This window comes from Callorhinchus milii, unplaced genomic scaffold (genome assembly GCF_018977255.1).
Source record: "Callorhinchus milii isolate IMCB2004 unplaced genomic scaffold, IMCB_Cmil_1.0 Scaffold3, whole genome shotgun sequence".
Lineage (NCBI taxonomy): Eukaryota > Metazoa > Chordata > Chondrichthyes > Chimaeriformes > Callorhinchidae > Callorhinchus > Callorhinchus milii.
The window spans coordinates 40,859,011-40,878,628 of NW_024704744.1; the positions used below are offsets into that span (position 1 = coordinate 40,859,011).

General features: G+C 41.2%; 1 protein-coding gene and 1 long non-coding RNA gene across 2 annotated transcripts; one reads left to right on the forward strand and one right to left on the reverse strand.

Annotated features, from left to right (window-relative positions):
• Nucleotides 1-550: 550 nt before the first annotated feature.
• Nucleotides 551-5,379, reverse strand: LOC103188428. The gene is made up of 2 exons (XR_488979.2): nucleotides 5,320-5,379; nucleotides 551-2,209 (listed from the first exon to the last, which is right to left on the reverse strand). It is a non-coding gene; the product is annotated as an uncharacterized LOC103188428 (long non-coding RNA).
• Nucleotides 4,677-18,184, forward strand: tbx18 (T-box transcription factor 18). The gene is made up of 8 exons (XM_007908427.2): nucleotides 4,677-4,936; nucleotides 5,271-5,445; nucleotides 6,784-6,885; nucleotides 7,758-7,929; nucleotides 10,311-10,478; nucleotides 11,324-11,388; nucleotides 13,570-13,664; nucleotides 15,690-18,184. Exons 1-8 carry the CDS (start codon nucleotides 4,717-4,719, stop codon nucleotides 16,403-16,405), a joined length of 1,713 nt encoding a protein of 570 aa, XP_007906618.1. The 5' UTR covers nucleotides 4,677-4,716; the 3' UTR covers nucleotides 16,406-18,184.
• Nucleotides 18,185-19,618: the final 1,434 nt, after the last annotated feature.

Consider the following 19,618-nt stretch of genomic DNA (forward strand, 5'->3'; position numbering starts at 1 on the left):
TCAAAATATTAGTCATTAAAGTTGTTAAACGTTGTGACGGCCAAAACCTTTTGATCACTGAAACGAGCGATATAGTGAAGGGCTTGAATTCGTGGAGAAAAACGTGTGGGAGCTAATGACTGGGAGTTATTGCTGTAAATGGGAAGAGAATGTAGAGTATGATGTTGAACCTTAATTCTCCATTAGTTTTTTACCCCATATTAAACGGAAGGACCCAGCAACTGGCGTTAATCTGTGCGTAAGGTGTTGCATATTTAATGCTATTTATCGTGCTTGACAATATTTATTCTGTTAGTGGTGCGAGTAAATTATGAATATTGTCAGTACAGATTTGAACAACAAAACATAGAATAATTTGCGGACTAATTTCAACCAGCGTTGATTTTTTTTTTAAAATGTTACTGATTTCTCAGGAACAATAAAAAAAAGGTACTGCGTTATAATTTTCGATGTTACATTTAGGCTATTTTAAATATAAATAATAAATAAAGGAATTGCATTTATCTACCGGACAGTGCAGAAACGCAATCAAGGCAAGTGAGACAAGAACTAAATTTAGTGACCACGTTTAATTCAATTATCAAAACTTGCTCGACCCGCTCAGTATCTGTTAACTCAACGGCAAAACATCATTTCAAAGCTAAAACACATCCCAGGACAAAGAATCTGTGAAGGCGATAAGGCGCTATATCAAATGCAAGAAGTATTATTAGTAGTGGTGGTTTTAATGTGGGGCTGAACAAAAGTGCTTATGCAGAAGCGAGTCCAGTACATCAAAAGTCGTCTGCAAGTTTTTTTTCCCTCCGGAGAGACCTGATTTTTTTTGTGAATGTGATCTCCTCGATATTGTTGCTCTTTACACGGGCATTTTCATGGATGGTTGAGATTTTGGAGACAGTAATTTAGTGCAATCCGTGAATTGAGCAGGTCAAATGTTTGGGTGCAGGGTGTTGCACATCCCAATGTGTTGCTGTGCTGCGTTTTGAGCGAGTGATCCAACGGGAATGTGGTTTGATTCCAAAAATGAATCAATCGGTTGCTGTGGGTCGTGTTCAATATTATTCATCATCTTTAATTCTCGCTTTATTTGCGTTACATCAACCATATGACCTAAACTTCAAACACTGAAAGGGGAAGAAATCTGCAAGGTTAACACAAACTGGCAGTAATCGAGAAGAGCAAAATATCACGATTGCTGTACCACTCTCTACAGGGTGTGGAGGATGGCGCGAAGTAAATGAAGCAGAATAAATTAGGTACTATGCACGGAACATTTCCAAGATTGTCATATTTACCTAGTTCTTTTCTCTCTTAGTAAAAACCCTAGCAATTACTTGTTAGGGGCAATAGGAACACTCGTCTACTTATTATAACAAGCGTTTACCCCTTAGCTCTGCTTATATTTCTGCCGATCTGCAAGAATTCAGAAAAATGTATTGTGAACAGTTCGGGTGGATTGCAAACAGGACACGGCTTTTATTGAAAGGAGCATTTGCGCTGAAGAGGTTGATTCGGTGTCCATCAGCTAATAATAAAGAGTAGAAAAGAAATCTGGGGATGCTGAGATTCCGTAATGGGAATAGACGATGCTTGAAATTCGCAATGGGTCACTGTGTTGCTGAAGGTGTGATCCATAAAACCTTCGACCAATTCATCTCTGCTCATTGATTCGGTGTTGAAACGTAGTTGCGGCTCTATGCTCTGTGAATCTGTCTCCACGCTTCCCAGCTCGTCTTTTGATCTTTCTGTTTGTATTTGTCGGGATGTGTCCTACGTAAGTCTGTTTTTTTTTAAAAAAATACTGTGTATATATATATATGTTATATATAGAGTTACAAAAGTTTGTCGCAGTTCGGCGCAGGCTGTTCAAAGTCGATTTGAAGTGTCGAATAATGTGATCAGGTCGGTGGTGGAGCTGTGAAACTCTGGAACTGGCCTGAGCTGACGGCTCAGGGGAAACCAGAGGTGCTGAGAGAGGGAAAGAGCGCAAAAAAAAGGGACATTTGTGGGCGCAAAAGGAAGGGAAATCTCAGCAGCTGGAGCTGTTCATGTTCACTATTTCACCCGCGTTCGGAAGCCTTGATCCAACTCGTTTAATTCCCGTCAGCAAATGGTCCCTCGGTTTTCATCTAATGTTTCCAATCTACTTCCAATTATTTCGCCGACCGCTGGCGTCCAGAGGGGAAATCGCTGAGCAGGAAATTAACCCCTAGGAAAATTATGAAAAAAAATTACAACCGAGCAGAAATGTTCCAAAAACATAACTTTTTTTTAAAAAAAACACAGAAAATCAGCCCTGAAACTACGAGAGATAAAGGTTCATTATTTTTCTTTTTTTTTCATTAATGTTTTTCAAGCTAAAAATGAATGCAATAAAACTGCATGCTCTCGTGGTAGTTAAACCATTGTATGTTGGTGTGATCATCGACTGGGAGTTCAGAATATTTATTTTAATCTTTATTCCGGATCACTTACTGATAGGGAAACAGCCCACGTCCCCTCCTGCAATAGTCCGATTAATAGTAATTATTTAACATTAAATACAAATTCACTAAAACCTAACTTAACTTCCCCGATTTAGTTACTGCATACATCATTGCAATTTAAACTCATTGTGGGATAAATAAACAGTGGGAAATTAAGTAAAATGTTTGCATCCACAGCAGTGTTAACGAATGTTATACCGGTTGTCAATATATTGTTGGCGACCTGGCCTTAAACTTGGGGAATTTGTTCAGTATTCTTGTCTTCCCGAATTCAGATGAAACGAGTTATCATTAAAACTCATAGATTCCTCACGAAACATAGGTTACTGAAATCATTGAATTATTTCCAACAAAATACACTTCTGTTAAGATACTTGGCAAAGATAATAAAAGGGAAGGTTATAATGTAGTGAGGTATGATTTTTTTCCAAGCACATTTTTCCCCTGTCAGATTATTTTGCTCAGCCTACGAATTATGGCATTTTGTTACAGTCATTACACTTTGCAATTAATCCTGTGAAAGGTTTCAGTATCGACGCCTCGATTCGATATCATTATCAAATGCCAGGTTTATTATTATTAGGATTATTGTGAGGCCAGCAGCTGCCGTCCTGGAAAACCAACAGAGCGAACAGTTGACAGACCCTTCGCATTGTTAGTGGTTTGCATTTAAGCAATTAAACCAAAACATGATTTTACTTCCAAAATCCGTTTCCGAACTTAGAGGTGAATGTACTCACACTCACGGTGTGTGCTGGTGGGTAATATTATCGTTGCATTAAATTGTCGAACTGCGATTTATAAATTCCGACTCGACATTTATTTTGTGCATTTATTTCCGTGTTACTGCTGTATATTATAACTTGCTGATACATTTTGAGCCATGAAGGTGATTCCACCGGGTCGTCCTGCCTATGATTTGACCACTATCCGCAGCGCAATTGCAAGTCACTTAATGCACATTTACGGTTACACAGCAGACCGTTGCGTTGTTGCTGTGGTGAAATCTCGGCCAGAAACGCTACCCGTTGCAAAACCGCTCACTTATTATTTAGCCGCTTTCTTATTGTCCGTAACTCCAGTTATTTAGCAATAACAATAACAACATAAGGCAAAATTACATTCATTTAGATCTTGAAAGCACACACCACTGTGATTCTGCCAAACACAGCGACTGAATGCATTTGGAGCTTTTTTCTCCCGCAGTTAGAAATCAGCATCTTGAGTATTGGATTTATTAGCTCTGGTTTCACACACACACACAGCTTCCCAGATCACAGTTGAACTCAGCATTGGTTCAGAAAGGTGCTGTTTATCATGTGATCGGCTTTCCCATCCAGACAAACGAAGAGGGTAAATAACAGAATATAATAAATACAATCGGTTCGTTTTGAAGTGTTTGGAAACGATGGCACACTCCCGGCAATGGATGGATGGCAGCAGAGAGAGGGGGTTTGATTGACGCCGAGGGCTCCTGGCTGTGCATGGGGCCAGGCAATGCTAATGAGGTGGAAGCTGCCATTGGTGGGCAGGGCGGCTGGTGGGCTGGTGCCGGGCAGACCCCGCCCGCGCCTGCCTGTAAGTGACACGCGTGTGGAGTTGGACGGATGAAGTATGTCCACTGCTCTGCTGCTTGTAAGTGCTGACAGATCAAGGCAACAAAATTCAATTACCAGCCCTAATTGTGCTCATAGAGTCCACCCGCAGCGTCCCCGATGCATGTCAGTCCATCTGGCCCATCGGACCAGAAAGAACCCTCTCTCCCTCTCTCTCCCTCTCTCTCCTTCCCTCCCAGTCTTTCTCTCATAACCTTTCAGGAATAATCTCCGCACTGGATTCCTACTGGGAGTTTGGGAAAACTTATTGAAAGCAAACTTTGTTCCGCGTCTCTTTTCCTCCTCCCCACCCCCCCACTCCCCACCACCACCAACAACCACCACCACCACCACCTCTCCCACGCACAAACCAACACACACTGTGTGTCCGCTGCAGTGCTGTGCTGTGCTGAGCTGAGCTGAGCAGTGCTGTGCTGTGCTGTGCTGTGCTGAGCTGAGCTGGGCTGAGCAGTGCTGTGCTGTGCTGTGCTGTGCTGGGCTGTGCTGGGCTGGGCTGAGCTGAGCTGAGCTGAGCTGTGCTGGGCTGTGCTGTGCTGTGCTGGGCTGTGCTGTGCTGGGCTGAGCTGTGCTGGGCTGAGCTGTGCCGGGCTCTGCTGCTCTGCTCTGCTGTGGGGATGGCTGAGAAAAGGCGATCGCCGTCCACACTGAGTTTGAAAGCTCATGCCTTTTCCGTGGAAGCGCTGATCGGGGCGGAAAAGAAACGGAAACTGGATGAGCGCCGCGAGGATGGTGTTGAGATGAAAGATATAACGAGTCAGACTGAGAACGCGCCGAACAGCGACAGAAACTCCGAGGATGAGAAAAGCTGTGGGACTGACTATAGCGAGAGATCGGGTGAGTTCATATTTATTATTTCGTGCCCCAAGGACGCGCCGGCGCTTTTTTTTCCCCCCAAAAAAACTCTTCGAGTCCTATGCTGAGCGTTACTTTGCAAAGCACCAGAAGCGTTCCTTGTAATGTTTCTGTTTAAAGTTCCAGATAAAAAAAACGTACATGACGTTTAGATGTCTCTGGGCTGCTTTCTCTGTGCGATTGCGTGTGGCTCTCACGGTGCTCTGTGGACTTGTTAAGAGAAAGATAATCTGTGCCATTTGAAATGTCACCCCGAGTCTGTGGATTGTGGTGACTGTGAAAGTGACTGTGCGCTTTTCTCCCTCCGGTGCCTCAGCGCTTAACGGAGAAGACGATTCGGAGATGCCCTCTCCTCCAATACTCACCAAGACCTATGCGCCCTCCAAGTACAACAGCTCCCGAGAGGACATTCGCGTGGAGCTGCAAGGTGCTGATCTGTGGAAAAGGTTTCACGATATCGGCACCGAGATGATCATAACGAAGGCAGGGAGGTAGGTCACTGTGTGAGAGGGTGGTGGTGGTGGTGGTGGTGGAGTGGGGAGTAGAGGAGGGTTGGGGGGGGGGGGGGGGGATGGGGGGGGAAGCGGTGGGGGAGCTATGCTCCCAAAACACCATCAGGAAGAGATTAACTTGTTTTTGTGTGTCACTTACGAGCGAGGCATAAAACTGATCTATTGATGTTAGATATAAAAAAAAGATAAGGGAAGAATGATTTAAAGACAGGGGCTGTGAGAGCAGACCCCTCCCCGTCTGTCACACACACCATGGTTGATTGCCTGGTATTATTTCAATGAAACCCGTTTCGCTTGGCTCCACATGGCCTGACGCTGGGTACCTCGTTGATACGGCACTGGAGATTATTATTGTTATTTTATATATATATATTTATATCTTCAAATCCGTTTTTTGATTGAACCCACATTGCTTTGGCTTGTAAATCTTTTAAAAGGGTTTGATTTTGTGGAGTTTCGTGTGGCGAAACCACTGTGATTTAGTGCTTGTAGTTGGGCAAAGAAAGATTTGGGTTTTTTTCCCCCCGAAAGCCTCGCTAGAGATCCGTCCAAGCAAAGAATTGTGATTTTGATAATTGTCCAGCAAAAGGTCAAATAAGCATCCAATGTTTTCAAACGAGACCCACATTATGTTTTTCAATGGTTAGTCGCAATAGTCCCTGACTATATCAAGCATTATTAAAGAATAAAGCATTATGTTTGCTGTAATCTATTATTCTCCCCTTCACGAAACATTTTCTCCTTTTCTACATAACACTAATAACCATTCTTGCATTTGATATACCAATATATCACCTGGTCGAGATATCTCAAAGCGCTTCACTAAAGTGTAGTGACTGTGCATTTTGCAGGCAAATTCGGCGGTTACAGATACAGGAGTCCTGTAGCTCAGTGGTTGGAGCACTCGCCTGACAAGCCAGAGACCTGGGTTTGATTCCCGGCAGGGCCAAACCTTGGGCAAGTTTCCTTACTCCACACTCCTGATAATAATCCCTCAAGAAAAAAATAATAAATTGGTCACTTCAATCCACGACTGTTTGTGGGACACTGCTGTGCGCAATTGGCTGCCGCGTTTCACCCCCAAAATATACAGTCACTACACTTTACAGTATATTCTGTGAAGCGATTTGAGACGTCTCGAAGACGTGAAAAGCGCTATATCAAATGCAAGGATCATCATTATTATTATTATTATTAAGGATTATTGTATACCAACACATGTGTAATAGTTTGAGGAAGTTCCGCAGCACCGAGTAACTGTCCTGCAGTTTGAACGCTTAATGCTCAAAGCTCTGCTGTCATATATTTCTGCTTTAGGAGGATGTTTCCTGCGATGCGGGTGAAAATCACAGGTCTGGATCCCCACCAGCAGTATTACATAGCGATGGATATTGTCCCAGTGGATAACAAGCGGTACAGGTAAAGAGCAAACAGCCCCGAGAATCGGCTCCTGCCTCTGTCTGTGTTGAAGCCCAACTCTACCGAAAACCTGTGTGAATACCAGTGAGCTCCCAGCAGAAGGAGAAAGGGCGAATGTATTGCATAATTCAATCACGCTTTGACGATTTTTTTATGTTGCTTACGGGACTCTTAATTGTAGCATTGCAATGCACGGGAATCTGCATCGCATTGCAGAAATCTCCCGTCACTTTTACGGCAGCAACATTGATCAGAATCCCAACGCTAACAGTTTCCAGTATCTTACCTATGTCCAGGCCACGATATGAGTGATTTACCTCAATCTATGTGAAAGGCCGCTCAATATTATCTCCCAACAGTCACGGACACACCAGATATCCCGACATTGAATATTTCACAGGAGCGATGTGTATAACACAGTCTACCTTCACGAGTACAAACATATAACATCCTCCCACAGCGACTGTGCATGTTATTTGACAGCAGCAACACGCACCTCTTTAACAGGCGTATTTTTCTTAAAGCCAATCACTACAAAGAATTCGCCAGATTTCACTTTCGCATCTCAGAACTCGACACCACCCAAAAAAAAAACAGAAAGCAATTTGAAGTGAGGATTGGCTTTTAAAAATTCTGAAATACCGTAGAACAAATGTGCATCAGTTTTGCGGTGTTTCGTTGGTCTGTGGGAGGGGGAAAAAACATGTCGAGTGGAATTACTCAGGCGTGTGTTTTGATTTGAATCAGAAACGTGGGACTTGTTTTAAGATCGAAAGCACATAAGGTTTGAAGCGGATTCCGTCTCTCCTGCGAGAGCTGTTGCGGTGGTGTGTGCGGTGAGGCGCTTCACTGGGGTGTGCTTTGCATTGCAGGTATGTGTACCACAGCTCCAAGTGGATGGTGGCTGGTAATGCGGACTCTCCCGTCCCTCCTCGGGTTTACATCCACCCGGACTCTCCGGCCTCGGGAGATACCTGGATGCGACAGGTCATCAGCTTCGACAAACTCAAACTCACCAACAACGAGCTGGATGACCAGGGACATGTGAGTGCCAGGAACCAGTCTCACCCTCGTCTTGAAGTGAAGGCGATTAGATAGATATCCGCTCTATTTCACAACGTGTCGGCCAATTCCAAACGCACTGAATCCAGTTGTTATGAATACTCCTTTTTCTTTTGCGCTTGAAACTTGTTAAATCGCTGCAAATCTGGACGCCTTTTGTGCATCGCCCGAAAACACTTAAAAACACTTTAAGCTCTATGATCTGACTGGAGGTTAGGGTGGGTCAGTTAGGCAATGCAATGGATGATCTGCCATTAAGAAATATAGCACTGGACTTTTTTAAAACGAAAAATACGCTATAATTACGATCGATTACAGAACGCTTTCGGTGACAAAATCTATCATCAATAGAGGAAAGCAACTGTGCCAAACAACACCAAACACACAACGAATGCTTAAGGATTTAATCTGACACGTGTACATTAAAAGAATAATATTTAATATAATAAAAGTGAATATAATTATATAAATTCAGATTAACATTATTCTATATTATGATGGTGGTCACGTAATTAATAGTAACATGATATAAAAACGGGTATAACCCAGACGTTAATGTATCTTAATTGTGCGCATATATTGTCTTCAAATGATTGGTATTTCAATAGCCGCAATTTATTTTCGTTTCCATTGGTTAGTAATGCACATGGAAATTAAAAGTCATTTGTTTTTGCACTTTTGCAACAAGTGGATTACATTATATTCACCTGTTTATTCGGAAAAATTTTTTTTGAGCGGCCGAAATCAATTATAAATGTCCGTCTTTCCCAAATCAGGGAGAACGATGGGAATGGTGAGAGGACACACATTGTTGTGATATTGTCGAGATTTGCGGTGGAAAATAACCTCTTAATAATCCTTCAAAAAATATATAATAATAATAATTTGGTCACTTCAATCCATGACTGTTTGTGGGACACTACTGTGCGCAATTGGCTGCCGCGTTTCACCCACAAACATACGGTCAATTCGTTTTCCAGTATATTCTGCGAAGCGCTTTGAGACGTCTCGAAGACGTGAAAAGCGCTATATCAAATGCAAGAATTATTATTAAATTTACAGTGCAATCGTTTTTTAAAAAATTTCCGTTGAAATAGGACATTTTTAAAACTTCTGGGTGCATTGGTCCAACTAATTCAGATTAGTTTGATTTATATGTGGCATTTCGTATCTGATAAAATCTGCAAAAGTCGTATTCTTGATCCAAGTATAATTCTGATCCAAGTGCAGTATAGCATTTAGAGCATTTACAGGACCATGCAATCATGGTACACACGATCCAATCCAAGCAGAAGCCTGATCCAAACATAACTCTCGTCTAATATTATGGGTTTATAAGGGCCTTATCTGTAATTGTTTGATTGCACACGAAGAGGCAAAGAGGCCATTTGTTTTCCTGCCGTGTGGGTTTTCTCCATCCGCAGAGAATTGCTTTGCAAACGTGGCTGATGTGATCACTGAGACATTTTCGCCAAATCTGTAGTTGGGGTGGTTTGGAGGTTGGCTCAGTAATACAGTCCCATTTTGCCCAGTAATATGTACAACACGGGAAGTTTTACAATTATAGCTGAACCCAGAGGACCAACTGTAGGGTCCGCTATTCAGACGATTGCGTGTCATTTGTATACCTGTACAAATGTCATATATCTATATCTCATTGTGTATAATTATGGCGGGGAAACAAACACACACATAAAGCCCGACGTGCAACAATACAATAAAAATAAGGATTTCATTTTAAACGTGCAATCATAGGCTGGAGGGGACAAAAAGAGATTCACTTAACAGTTTTATTAAAACACTCTTTTGAAAACGCAGCGCATTTACCGCAGCAAGAAACGGCGCTGGCCGGTCCAACCATAATACTTGTTATGGTTTAATATTATTTCAATTTATATTTGAATGTGCAAAGCCAGCGCATGTCTTGGCGCCCTGTGAGTGAAGCAAGGCTGCATTGCACACACACACACACACACTCTCGCTCTCTCTGTTGGCCAGATGCCTGAGTTACAATCTGGTTGCAAATCCTGTCCGCTTTCATGCCCGGCCGAGTGTCAGTGGAAGCCCATTGCAATGAACCTGCAACACAGCAACATTGTGAAATTTATATTATCAAACATTAAGCAAGATGTAGCGAGAACTTGTTTTTTTTTTGGAGGGGTGGCGGAGGGGGGTGGGGGGGGGGGGGGAGACCCACACATTTATTTGGGATGGAGTCTCCTTAACTGTTACATTCTCCAATTTATCCCACTTGACATGAGTTGGGTTCAGCGCCAATTCAGGTGAATGAATGGCAGGCGAGGAAGGAGGTTTTTTTCAGACGGGTGATCGCAATGTATTGACTTGTTGGTTTGCTGACACAGATCATCCTGCACTCGATGCACAAGTACCAGCCCCGAGTCCATGTCATCCGCAAGGAGTGTGGAGAGGAGCTGTCTCCCGTCAAACCCATCCCGACAGGAGAAGGGGTGAAGCATTTCAGTTTTCCCGAGACGGTGTTCACCACAGTGACCGCCTATCAGAACCAGCAGGTAAACCAACCCCCAGCCCAGCACAGCCCAGCACAACACAGCACAGCCCAGCCCAGCTCAGCACAGCACAGCACAGCCCAGCACAACACTGCACAGCACAGCCCAGCCCAGCACAGCACAGCCCAGCCCAGCACAGCACAACACTGCACAGCACAGCCCAGCACAACACAGCACTGCACAGCCAGCACAGCACAGCACAGCACAGCACAGCACTGCCCAGCACAGCACAGCACAGCACAACCCAGCACAGCACAGCACAGCCCAGCCCAGTTGAGCACAGCACAGCCCAGCACAGCAATGCCCAGCACTGTCCAGCACAGCACTGCCCAGCACAGCACAGCCCAGCCCAGCCCAGCACAGCACAGCACTGCCCAGCACTGCAGAGCACTGCCCAGCACAGCACAGCACAGCCCAGCCCAGCACATCTCACTACCAGCTTTCACTGGATCCAACCCGTTCACTGTCGATTTATCATTCAAAATAAAGTCACTGTATCCGACTCCACTTCTCGCCGAACAACTCCATTTGAATCCATCTTAAAACATGTATTTGCATATTAACATGAGATTGCCATGTGATTTCTGATATATTTCCGATTGCATTTGCTGGCTCTTTTTGGCTGGTTTGACGTTACTGCGTTTGACGTTATTTTTAGTTGAGTGTAAACGTTGTTAACTATGTGAGAGAATCAGTGCACTGTATAGGATAAGTTTTTATACCGTATTGTTTATTCTCTGGACAGTGTACTTTCCTAACACGGATGTGGAGAGGTCAGGGCAGCGTAGAGAGAACCAGCTTCCTAACCAAAGACAATCCTTTAATATCAATTCAATTTCCCATCTCAGATCACTAGACTGAAGATTGACAGAAATCCGTTTGCAAAGGGATTCCGGGATTCAGGACGTAACAGGTAACTAAATTCCTTCCTAAAATCGCTTCCCTTTGAAACCTTCCTGCCCCACTACTGAAATAACATTTTGCGTTGCAAGTGAACTCACAGCACAGCTGCAGACACGGCGGGGAGAGGAATCTGCAGCTCATTGCATTATATTAAAGTGAACTTTCAAACCAAGCCTGCACTTTCCCTTTGGTTTAAACGAATTGAAACAATTAGGACGAGCAGCGACCTTGCGCCTGGATTAGATCTGTTCCGCAAAGGAACACATGCGAAGTCTGATGGTGCGTTTTGAGGCGGACTTCTGCACCGGTCATAAAGTTTAAAGGCAAAAAAAGAATTACCCCGCTTAGAAAATACAGGAAAGGACGACTCGTTCTGCTAAACAAACTGAGTTATTTGATAGCAAGCGGGGCAAGTGATAAAACGGGAAAAGTTCAAGGCATCTTGTATAAATTATCGCCTAGGCTACATCTCTCCAGGAGGCGACTTTTATCTCGACACTAACTAGAACCCCAAAGCTCCTATTACTGGGGGAAATTAAGCTGATTTTTGAGACCGAGTCTACCTAATAAATATTTTATTATAGCTTCCTGAAAAATGGCTATGATTCCCCCTATAAAGTCAGTGTGAAAGCAATTATATCTGAACATAATTTTGGCAGGCCAACATCAAGCACAACTTTATGTTTTTCATTACCTGATCTTTATGAATATTTCTTAAGTGAGGACATTTTTCAGGTAAACTCTTCCATTAGATCCTGATTCCTTACAATTCTTGGTGAAGTGTTTGCTAGGAACCTGGAAATATATTTGAGCAATTATAACTAACGCTGCATGAATGTATTATCTGACTCTGCTTGTGTGTACATATGTATGTACATTCTGAGTCTTTCCTACATACTTTCCCACATACCTACAAACAGTGTGGATGTGTGCACCTGTGTGTGCATGTGTGTGTTTAAATGCATGTGTTTCTGCATTTAAGCAGTAGTGTAGTTATGTTTGTATTGCTCTGTAAGTATGAGTTCACCTGTATGTTTATCTGTTTGAGGCAGGAAGTTTGAATAATGATTTGTCTGTTCATCGTCTGCAATACACTTGTATGTGGACCTATGTCCATACCAGGATATTCTCTTTCTCCTTCATTAAAATTGTACGTTTAAAATTAAGAGTTTAATCACTTTCATTGAGGAACATAAGTTATTCTACACATGCTACATATGTTCTTCATCCATTTGCCGTATATGATAGTGAATGGGATAAAAATTACACAGATTGTTTTACTCGTGCACTCACATACACTCATTCACTCAATCTTGTCATTCAGTCCTCACAACAACAGCAACTTGCAATGGGTAGTGTCTTGGCGAGCTAAACAGCAATGTGGTTTGACACCGAGCTGGAAATAAAGAGGAAGTGACCAAAGGCACAGTCAAAGAGTCTGTATGTGTGATTTTCTATTGGCAAGATAGAAAGATTGAGGTAGGGTGTTCACTAGATTTGGGGCTTAGTGGCTAAACCATCAATAAAATACAAATTAACATTCATTTGGTAGTACCTTTCACATTGGGAGGACGTCCCAGCGTTCATTTTAATCATAATAAAATAAATAATCCTTCCATTTGATATAGTATTGGGAAGATGTCGCATAGCTCCTCACAGGAGTTTCAGTAAAGTGTAGTGACTGTGTCTACAGATAAATCCTCTCCTCTCATTGCGATTCTGCTTAATTGGTCTGGATTTGGTCTTTGTATTTGATATTTTGTTGCTAAAATTATAAAACATGTCTGAATAGAACATTTCCCATTTGAAGTTATTTTATTTGAATACGCTGTGAATATTAATTTCCACAGTAATGAAAGATTGAGATTTCCATGTTGCATGACTGGCTGGCACAAACTTTACATGCTTTACTTCTCAATCTAGCACCATTTAAATTTATACCATCATTTGTCCAATCCAAAGTGTTTTCAAATTAGTATTATGCTCCTAGCCATATGGTGGAGAATCTGACACTGTGCGATTGGATGCTTTGTAGTATAGATCAGTGTAGTTTACTCGCTCTTATTGATTTATTCTTTTTAATACTTTATTATTATAATTTTGAATAACTGAATGTCCTGAATTGTATAGTAAATGAATGAGAGCACCAGGTGCATGTATCATTTATACGGTGTCCTTTTTCCTGCTTTAGAATGGGGTTAGAAGCTATCGTGGAATCCTATGCATTTTGGAGACCCTCTCTACGGACTCTCAGCTTTGAAGATATACCTGGGATCCACAAACAAGGTAGAGCTGCAGCTTTTTCAGTCATTCATTGCTTTGTCTCCAATTGTGTTACTGTGTAATGTCTACGCAATAAAAAAATTCAAATTGAAACAATAGGTTACATTATGTTATAGCAGACAATGCTAGTATGTTAATCCTTAATAATTCTCTGATAATAAAAATATGTTACCCTTTGCCAGCCTAACATTGAGAAACAAGTTTTATCCTAAAACAGTGGTGGCCGACCTTTTTTCATAGAAATCACAAAATAGCATAGACTTATGCCCTATATCAAGAAATATTCAATCAAGAAGCATTTATTTTGTTGGAGGAAGCACTGCCTGGATAGACCTAGAGATAGGGAGAATTGCCTGGAGAGATCAAGGAAAATGGAACGTTGCCTGAGAGAATCTAGAGAAAAGGAATAATAATAATAATAATATTAATCCTTGCATTTGATATATATAGGAAAATAGTAAGTTTCATTTTAGGTTTTTCTAAATGAAATACATTTGTATTCTTTCTGAAATAGTAATTTTCTGACAGGATATGAATGAACCATCGATTAGTTAAATTAACCGTGAACCACATGAACTTCAGTGCTTTCTAGTGCTTGTTAAATGCATGCTTTATGTGCCCTGTTCCAGCTGCACAGTAATGTAACAAACTCGTATAATTGAAATTTCATTGAAATTTATAGTTTAAGAGTTATACCTAAATTCACCAAAGGTGCTCCGTTAAAAGAGTGAAATTCCTACAGTCAGTCAGTCAGTCAGTAAGTAAGTAAAGTTTGTGTTTTATTATAGATGTAGGTTAGACTGGTTGCATTCTGTAGATCTCTACAAAATGAGTTTTATTTCTGCCTTTATTTTGTTCTTTGCTTGGACTAAGCACCGACTGTGGTTCTATACAGCAGATGGCAAAGAAATCAATGTTTCTCGCAGTTGGCTGCTGAGAGGTGCACTCCCTTTCCATAGAACCATAGAAATTCACAGCCACAGAAGAAGGCCATTTTGCCCACCATGTCTGTGCCAGCTCTCTGAAAGAGTTATCTGCTCACTTCCATTCTTTTGCATTTTTCCCATACTTCTGCCTTTCTGTGGGAGTTAGTGTGCATGAATCAAAGCTGTGCTTCAGTAGATTAGGTGTTCCTATGTACCATCATTCTGTGGCACCTTTTGTTGGTGCTCCATTACACACTAGCACCCTTAAAATCTTGATTATTTGTCTTTTTGATGATCCACCATCATTTGTGTCAATAGTACATAATCTGTTGTACAAGGATACGTAACATAATAATAAATTGTTGTTCTCTGGTAACACTCAGTAGTAATAAATTGTTGGTATCCAGTAACAATAGCAATAAATTGTTCTCCAGTAGCAGTCAGTAGTAATAAATTGTTGTTGAAACACAGAACGCCTTCCAAACAAAGGAAGGTTGTTAGTATGTGGAATTCCTTAACACAAATAGCAGCTGAAGCCAAGTCCAAACAGCATTCAAAAGGGAGTTTGATAAACACCTGAGAAATATAATCTGAAATAGCATGGTGTACATTTGGAGTTGATAGCTCTAGTGGGGGAGCTAGCACCAGCAGGAACACACTGGATACCATTTTTTAGTACTTGAAAGATCCTATGAATTGTGTGATAAGCTGTTTTTGTGTACAGAGTGCGGAGTGCAGGGGCAAAGATCTGCCTGATGATGGTCTCAGGTAAGTCGGGGATCGATCGGTATATGCTCCTCTGTTAATTATCCACCAGGAAGTTCCATCATTATGGATGATATTCAAGGCTCCGTTATGCAGATTCAATTTTTGAGTATAAAATCAAGGGAAGTGAAGAAATGCAGCAATACCATTTGCAAGGAAAATTTGATGCAAACACATTTATTTTAACAGCAAGATATTCAGATGTTATTTAGTCAGACAATGCATGAAACTTTTGTTGTTGAATATAATACATACAGTCAGCTGAATAATTGCATTTACTACGATTAACTTTACTCAGAAACTATAACTCTAATGCTCATGTTTTTGTTATTTTCAGGTGGCACATCAGTCTCTTCTCTCCATCAAAGTGCAGGGAATGTTGCACCATCTCACCTCCTGCCTGCCTCCTCCTGCTCTTCTCCAGCTTTCCACCTTGCACCAAATGCCAGCCAGCTCTGCAACCTCAGCCCAGCAGACTTCACAGCCTGCAACCGCACGGGACTGGCCCTCAACAGATATAGTAGCAGTCTCGCTGAAACTTACAACCGGCTGACAAATCCTGGCAGTGAACCCTTTGTGTCCCAGAGGACCCCTTCCTACATTGGAGTAGCTAACACGGCAAGTGTGAACATGTCATTATCAGGAGGTGAAGGAGAAGCATTTAACTGCCATCAGACTGGGTTGCCAGTACCAATCTCCGGGATGTCATCTCCCCAGCTTCAGTACATCATGCCTTCTCCATCTAGCAATGCCTTCACTGCCAATCAGACCCATCAGGGGTCCTATAGTACCTTCAGACTGCACAGCCCATACAGTTTATATGGATATAATTTCTCTACTTCTCCCAGACTGGCAGCGAGCCCTGAAAAAATAGTTGCTTCCCAAGGAGGTTTCTTAGGTTCATCGCCCAGTGGTACCATGACTGATCGACAGCTCTTGCCCGGTGTGGAGGGGATGCATATGCTTAATGGCAGCCAGCAAAGCATGTTTGACACACGATCATTAGGGAGCTTAACAGCTTCACCATCTCAGATTGCAGCACACATGGTTTAATAGTCAAGGTTGAGGCAAAGTTTGGGCTCCTAATTACTGAACTAATGCAAAACATTCTTGTTTTATCCATTTATCAACATGTTCACATTTACCCAGTATGTTATTCAATTGAGGTGCAGTTATGGTAAAGGTTGAAATTATCAGAGACTGGAACATCTTTGGGCTTTTCACCGCATATTAGCATTTGTTTCTGAACCATCTCCATGTAGATACTGTTTACACTTTCCAGTATACATCACTGGATAGCTACCAGGAGCACAAGCTTACATACATTTATTCCCCTTCTCATGATTTTCTTAATTAAATTACACATGTGTTTGTTCCAAACTAGCCATCCAGCAAACATACTTTACTAGAGTACTTCAATAGGATCTAATTTATCAAATGAGTGACAGCATGATGGCATCAAGAATACTCACAAACATAACCAGTATTTCTTGCCCTACAGTCTGTTTAATACACAACAGTTGAAATTTAAACATAACATAATTTTAAAAATAATAGGGATGAAATGAACATCTTTATATTATATCTGGCAACACAACTGCAACAAATGCATTTAATTTCCTTTACAGATAGTTGTGGAATACAGACAAATCTATCTCAAAGTGCTAGTATTTCTGTTCAGTCTGTTATGTTTTCAGCATAGACTTTGGGAAACAATAGCACTTAGTAATAATAGCTACTAAATTGAATCAAACCAGGATTTTCTAATGTCTTAAGATTTATATAGGATTTTATATGGGAGCACAATTGAGGACTGCATATGGTGTGTAGCATGTTTCACATTCAATAATTTGAAGCCACAGTTCTCATCTAGTGCCTTAAAATGTAGCCATACGCTTAGGGATCCAGCACGTATAAAGAATGTTTACATATAATGTTCTCCCGGATGGATAAAAGGGATACATGAGTCAGACAATCTTGATACATGCATTAATATAAAAAAACAAGAAATGCCATTTAGAAACTACATCTGGAATATATTCACATGTAAACATCTTAATTCCTGATCACTGCCATCTGGATGACTGCTTCTCTGATGCTGACAATAGCCCTCTACTCAGGAAGCATTTGCCTGATCTGCTGAAATGAGGTGTTCCACAAGATCTCAACAAGTCAGACCATATTTCTGGAAAAGAAAGCAATTTCAGACAAAGCAAATCATCTCAGTGAACAGAGAACCTTGTGTGCCTAGAAATGTACTAACTCTTATTACAAGCAGAAGCACTTGAAATTGTCGTGATACACGATAATTGACAATATAAAATGAGAATACATCTGTACAGTAACTCCCAACTGGGAAGGTGTGTGTGTTTTTCCAAGTAACATTGGGATCTTTTTTGCAAACCACTTTGAATTTGATAAGACTTGCTTTCAGAGAAGGACACCTTATATTAAATGATGGTCACAGAAGCATTTTTCCAAATTAAAATGTCTTATTGAGAATAATGACGATGAACATAAAAGCAACATATAAAATATTCTGTTTCTTTACCTTGGTTAGACTGTGTTCGTGTTCATAGGAAACATAATTAGATTGAAAATGTAAGAACCAAACCCTCATCACTCTTTCTGCACTGTGCTACACAATAAGTGCCAAATGTTCTACTTGTCTTTTGTTACCTTAACAATGGAGATGTATGTTTAAATTATCAAGCCTTATGTACATGCATAGTTATGTCAAGATATTGTAAACCTGTACTTCTTTAAATTGTTTAAATGTGTAAATATGTTTCTACAAAGTTTTACTGGCAATAAAAAGTAGACTTTCAATAACTGCATGTCTAATAATCACTTCATCCAGAATCATATGCAACCGCTGGACTGAAAACCGTTGATTAGGCCTTTGGCCATCTCCCTCTTACTCCCTCCCTCTATCTACCACCTGCTTAGGCTCTCACTCTATCTTTGTGAGGTGCTTTGAGATGTTGGTTCTGTGTTAAAACGACTATATAAATGCAAACTGTTAAAATCAAGGGAAGGGGAGGAGCGGGTTCACACCCATTAACCAGTCTTTAATCAGTGATGAAAATAGTATACCTTAATATATTTGGAATGGTTCAAATGTGTTTTGAATACCCCTCTCCCCATCTCTCCCCATTTCTCAGATAAGTGATTGCATCCAAATCCAACTAAAAAGCACTGGATGTCATCATCTTGAATTCCAGTTTTGAGGGAACATTTTTTAAGCTCATTGAAAATGATCTTTCTAAGCTTATTGGAAGCCAAGGTGAAACTGAGTTAGGGTACTAATCAGTGAATAAGCTCAGAATTATTCAATACCATTGCACAAACTGCAATCATTGGAAACTTAGCATAGGGTCACATCAGAGTAGTTTGGATGAAGAAGGCCCTTTGGTCCATTTGATCTTAATCTTATGGTTTTCCTATTATAGCGCCAAACTTTTTTTAAAAGAGTCCAATGTTCTGGTTTCCAGGATCCTTCTTGATAAAGATCAACCTATTTATTCTTCACACTACTTTGGATCAGTTCAATACAGATTAGATTTGAGGGTCATGGTTGTGAGCTTTGCTGAGCAACTGCACCATCAGATTTCTTTGTCAAATAATAGTATCATGGTATTGAAACACAGAACTAAATTAGAGTTTTCAACATCAGGTCATCGACGCAAGCTGTAGAGTAATGGCCACGAAGATTTACTATTGTCCCTTCCCACTTCCCAAACTCAGCACTGAATGCCTTTACTTGCTCTGAGACACAACACTGCATGGGGAGGGTGGGGGGGCATGTTATATAAATGCAAGTTGTTGTTGATGTTGTTCATCATCTGAGTGTATGAGCAGCCAGCCTCGCCAAACAAACATAAACACAGGAGGAGATAGCATGTGGGAAAAAAAAGCAACAAAAACAGTAATTTGGTCACTCATGTCACAAACATGACTGTTTGTGGGACACTGCAATTGGCTGCCCACAAAATATACAGTCAATTCACTTTACAATAAATTCTGTGAAGCGTTTTGAGACTTTTCCAAAACATCATAAGTCATTATATCAAGTGTAAGGATTATTATTATTATTAAGCTACAGGACTCCAGGTCTCACTAAAGATATAATCTTTAGTGAGACCAGTACTCAGTTTTATGGCAAATAAAAGTGTAAGTTGATCTGGTATCATTGACAAGGTATGAGCTGCTATAAGGCACAGAGTGAGATGAGATAACTAACCCTGACAGTGGAAAAGGCATTTT

Excerpts from the sequence above, each read along its gene's own strand:
- tbx18 (XM_007908427.2), top strand. The coding sequence starts at position 4,717 with ATGGCTGAGAAAAGGCGATCGCCGTCCACACTGAGTTTGAAAGCTCAT. Across the intron at positions 5,446-6,783 it reads ATCATAACGAAGGCAGGGAG|GAGGATGTTTCCTGCGATGC; the intron begins GTAGGTCACTGT and ends TTTCTGCTTTAG. Across the intron at positions 11,389-13,569 it reads CGGGATTCAGGACGTAACAG|AATGGGGTTAGAAGCTATCG; the intron begins GTAACTAAATTC and ends TTCCTGCTTTAG.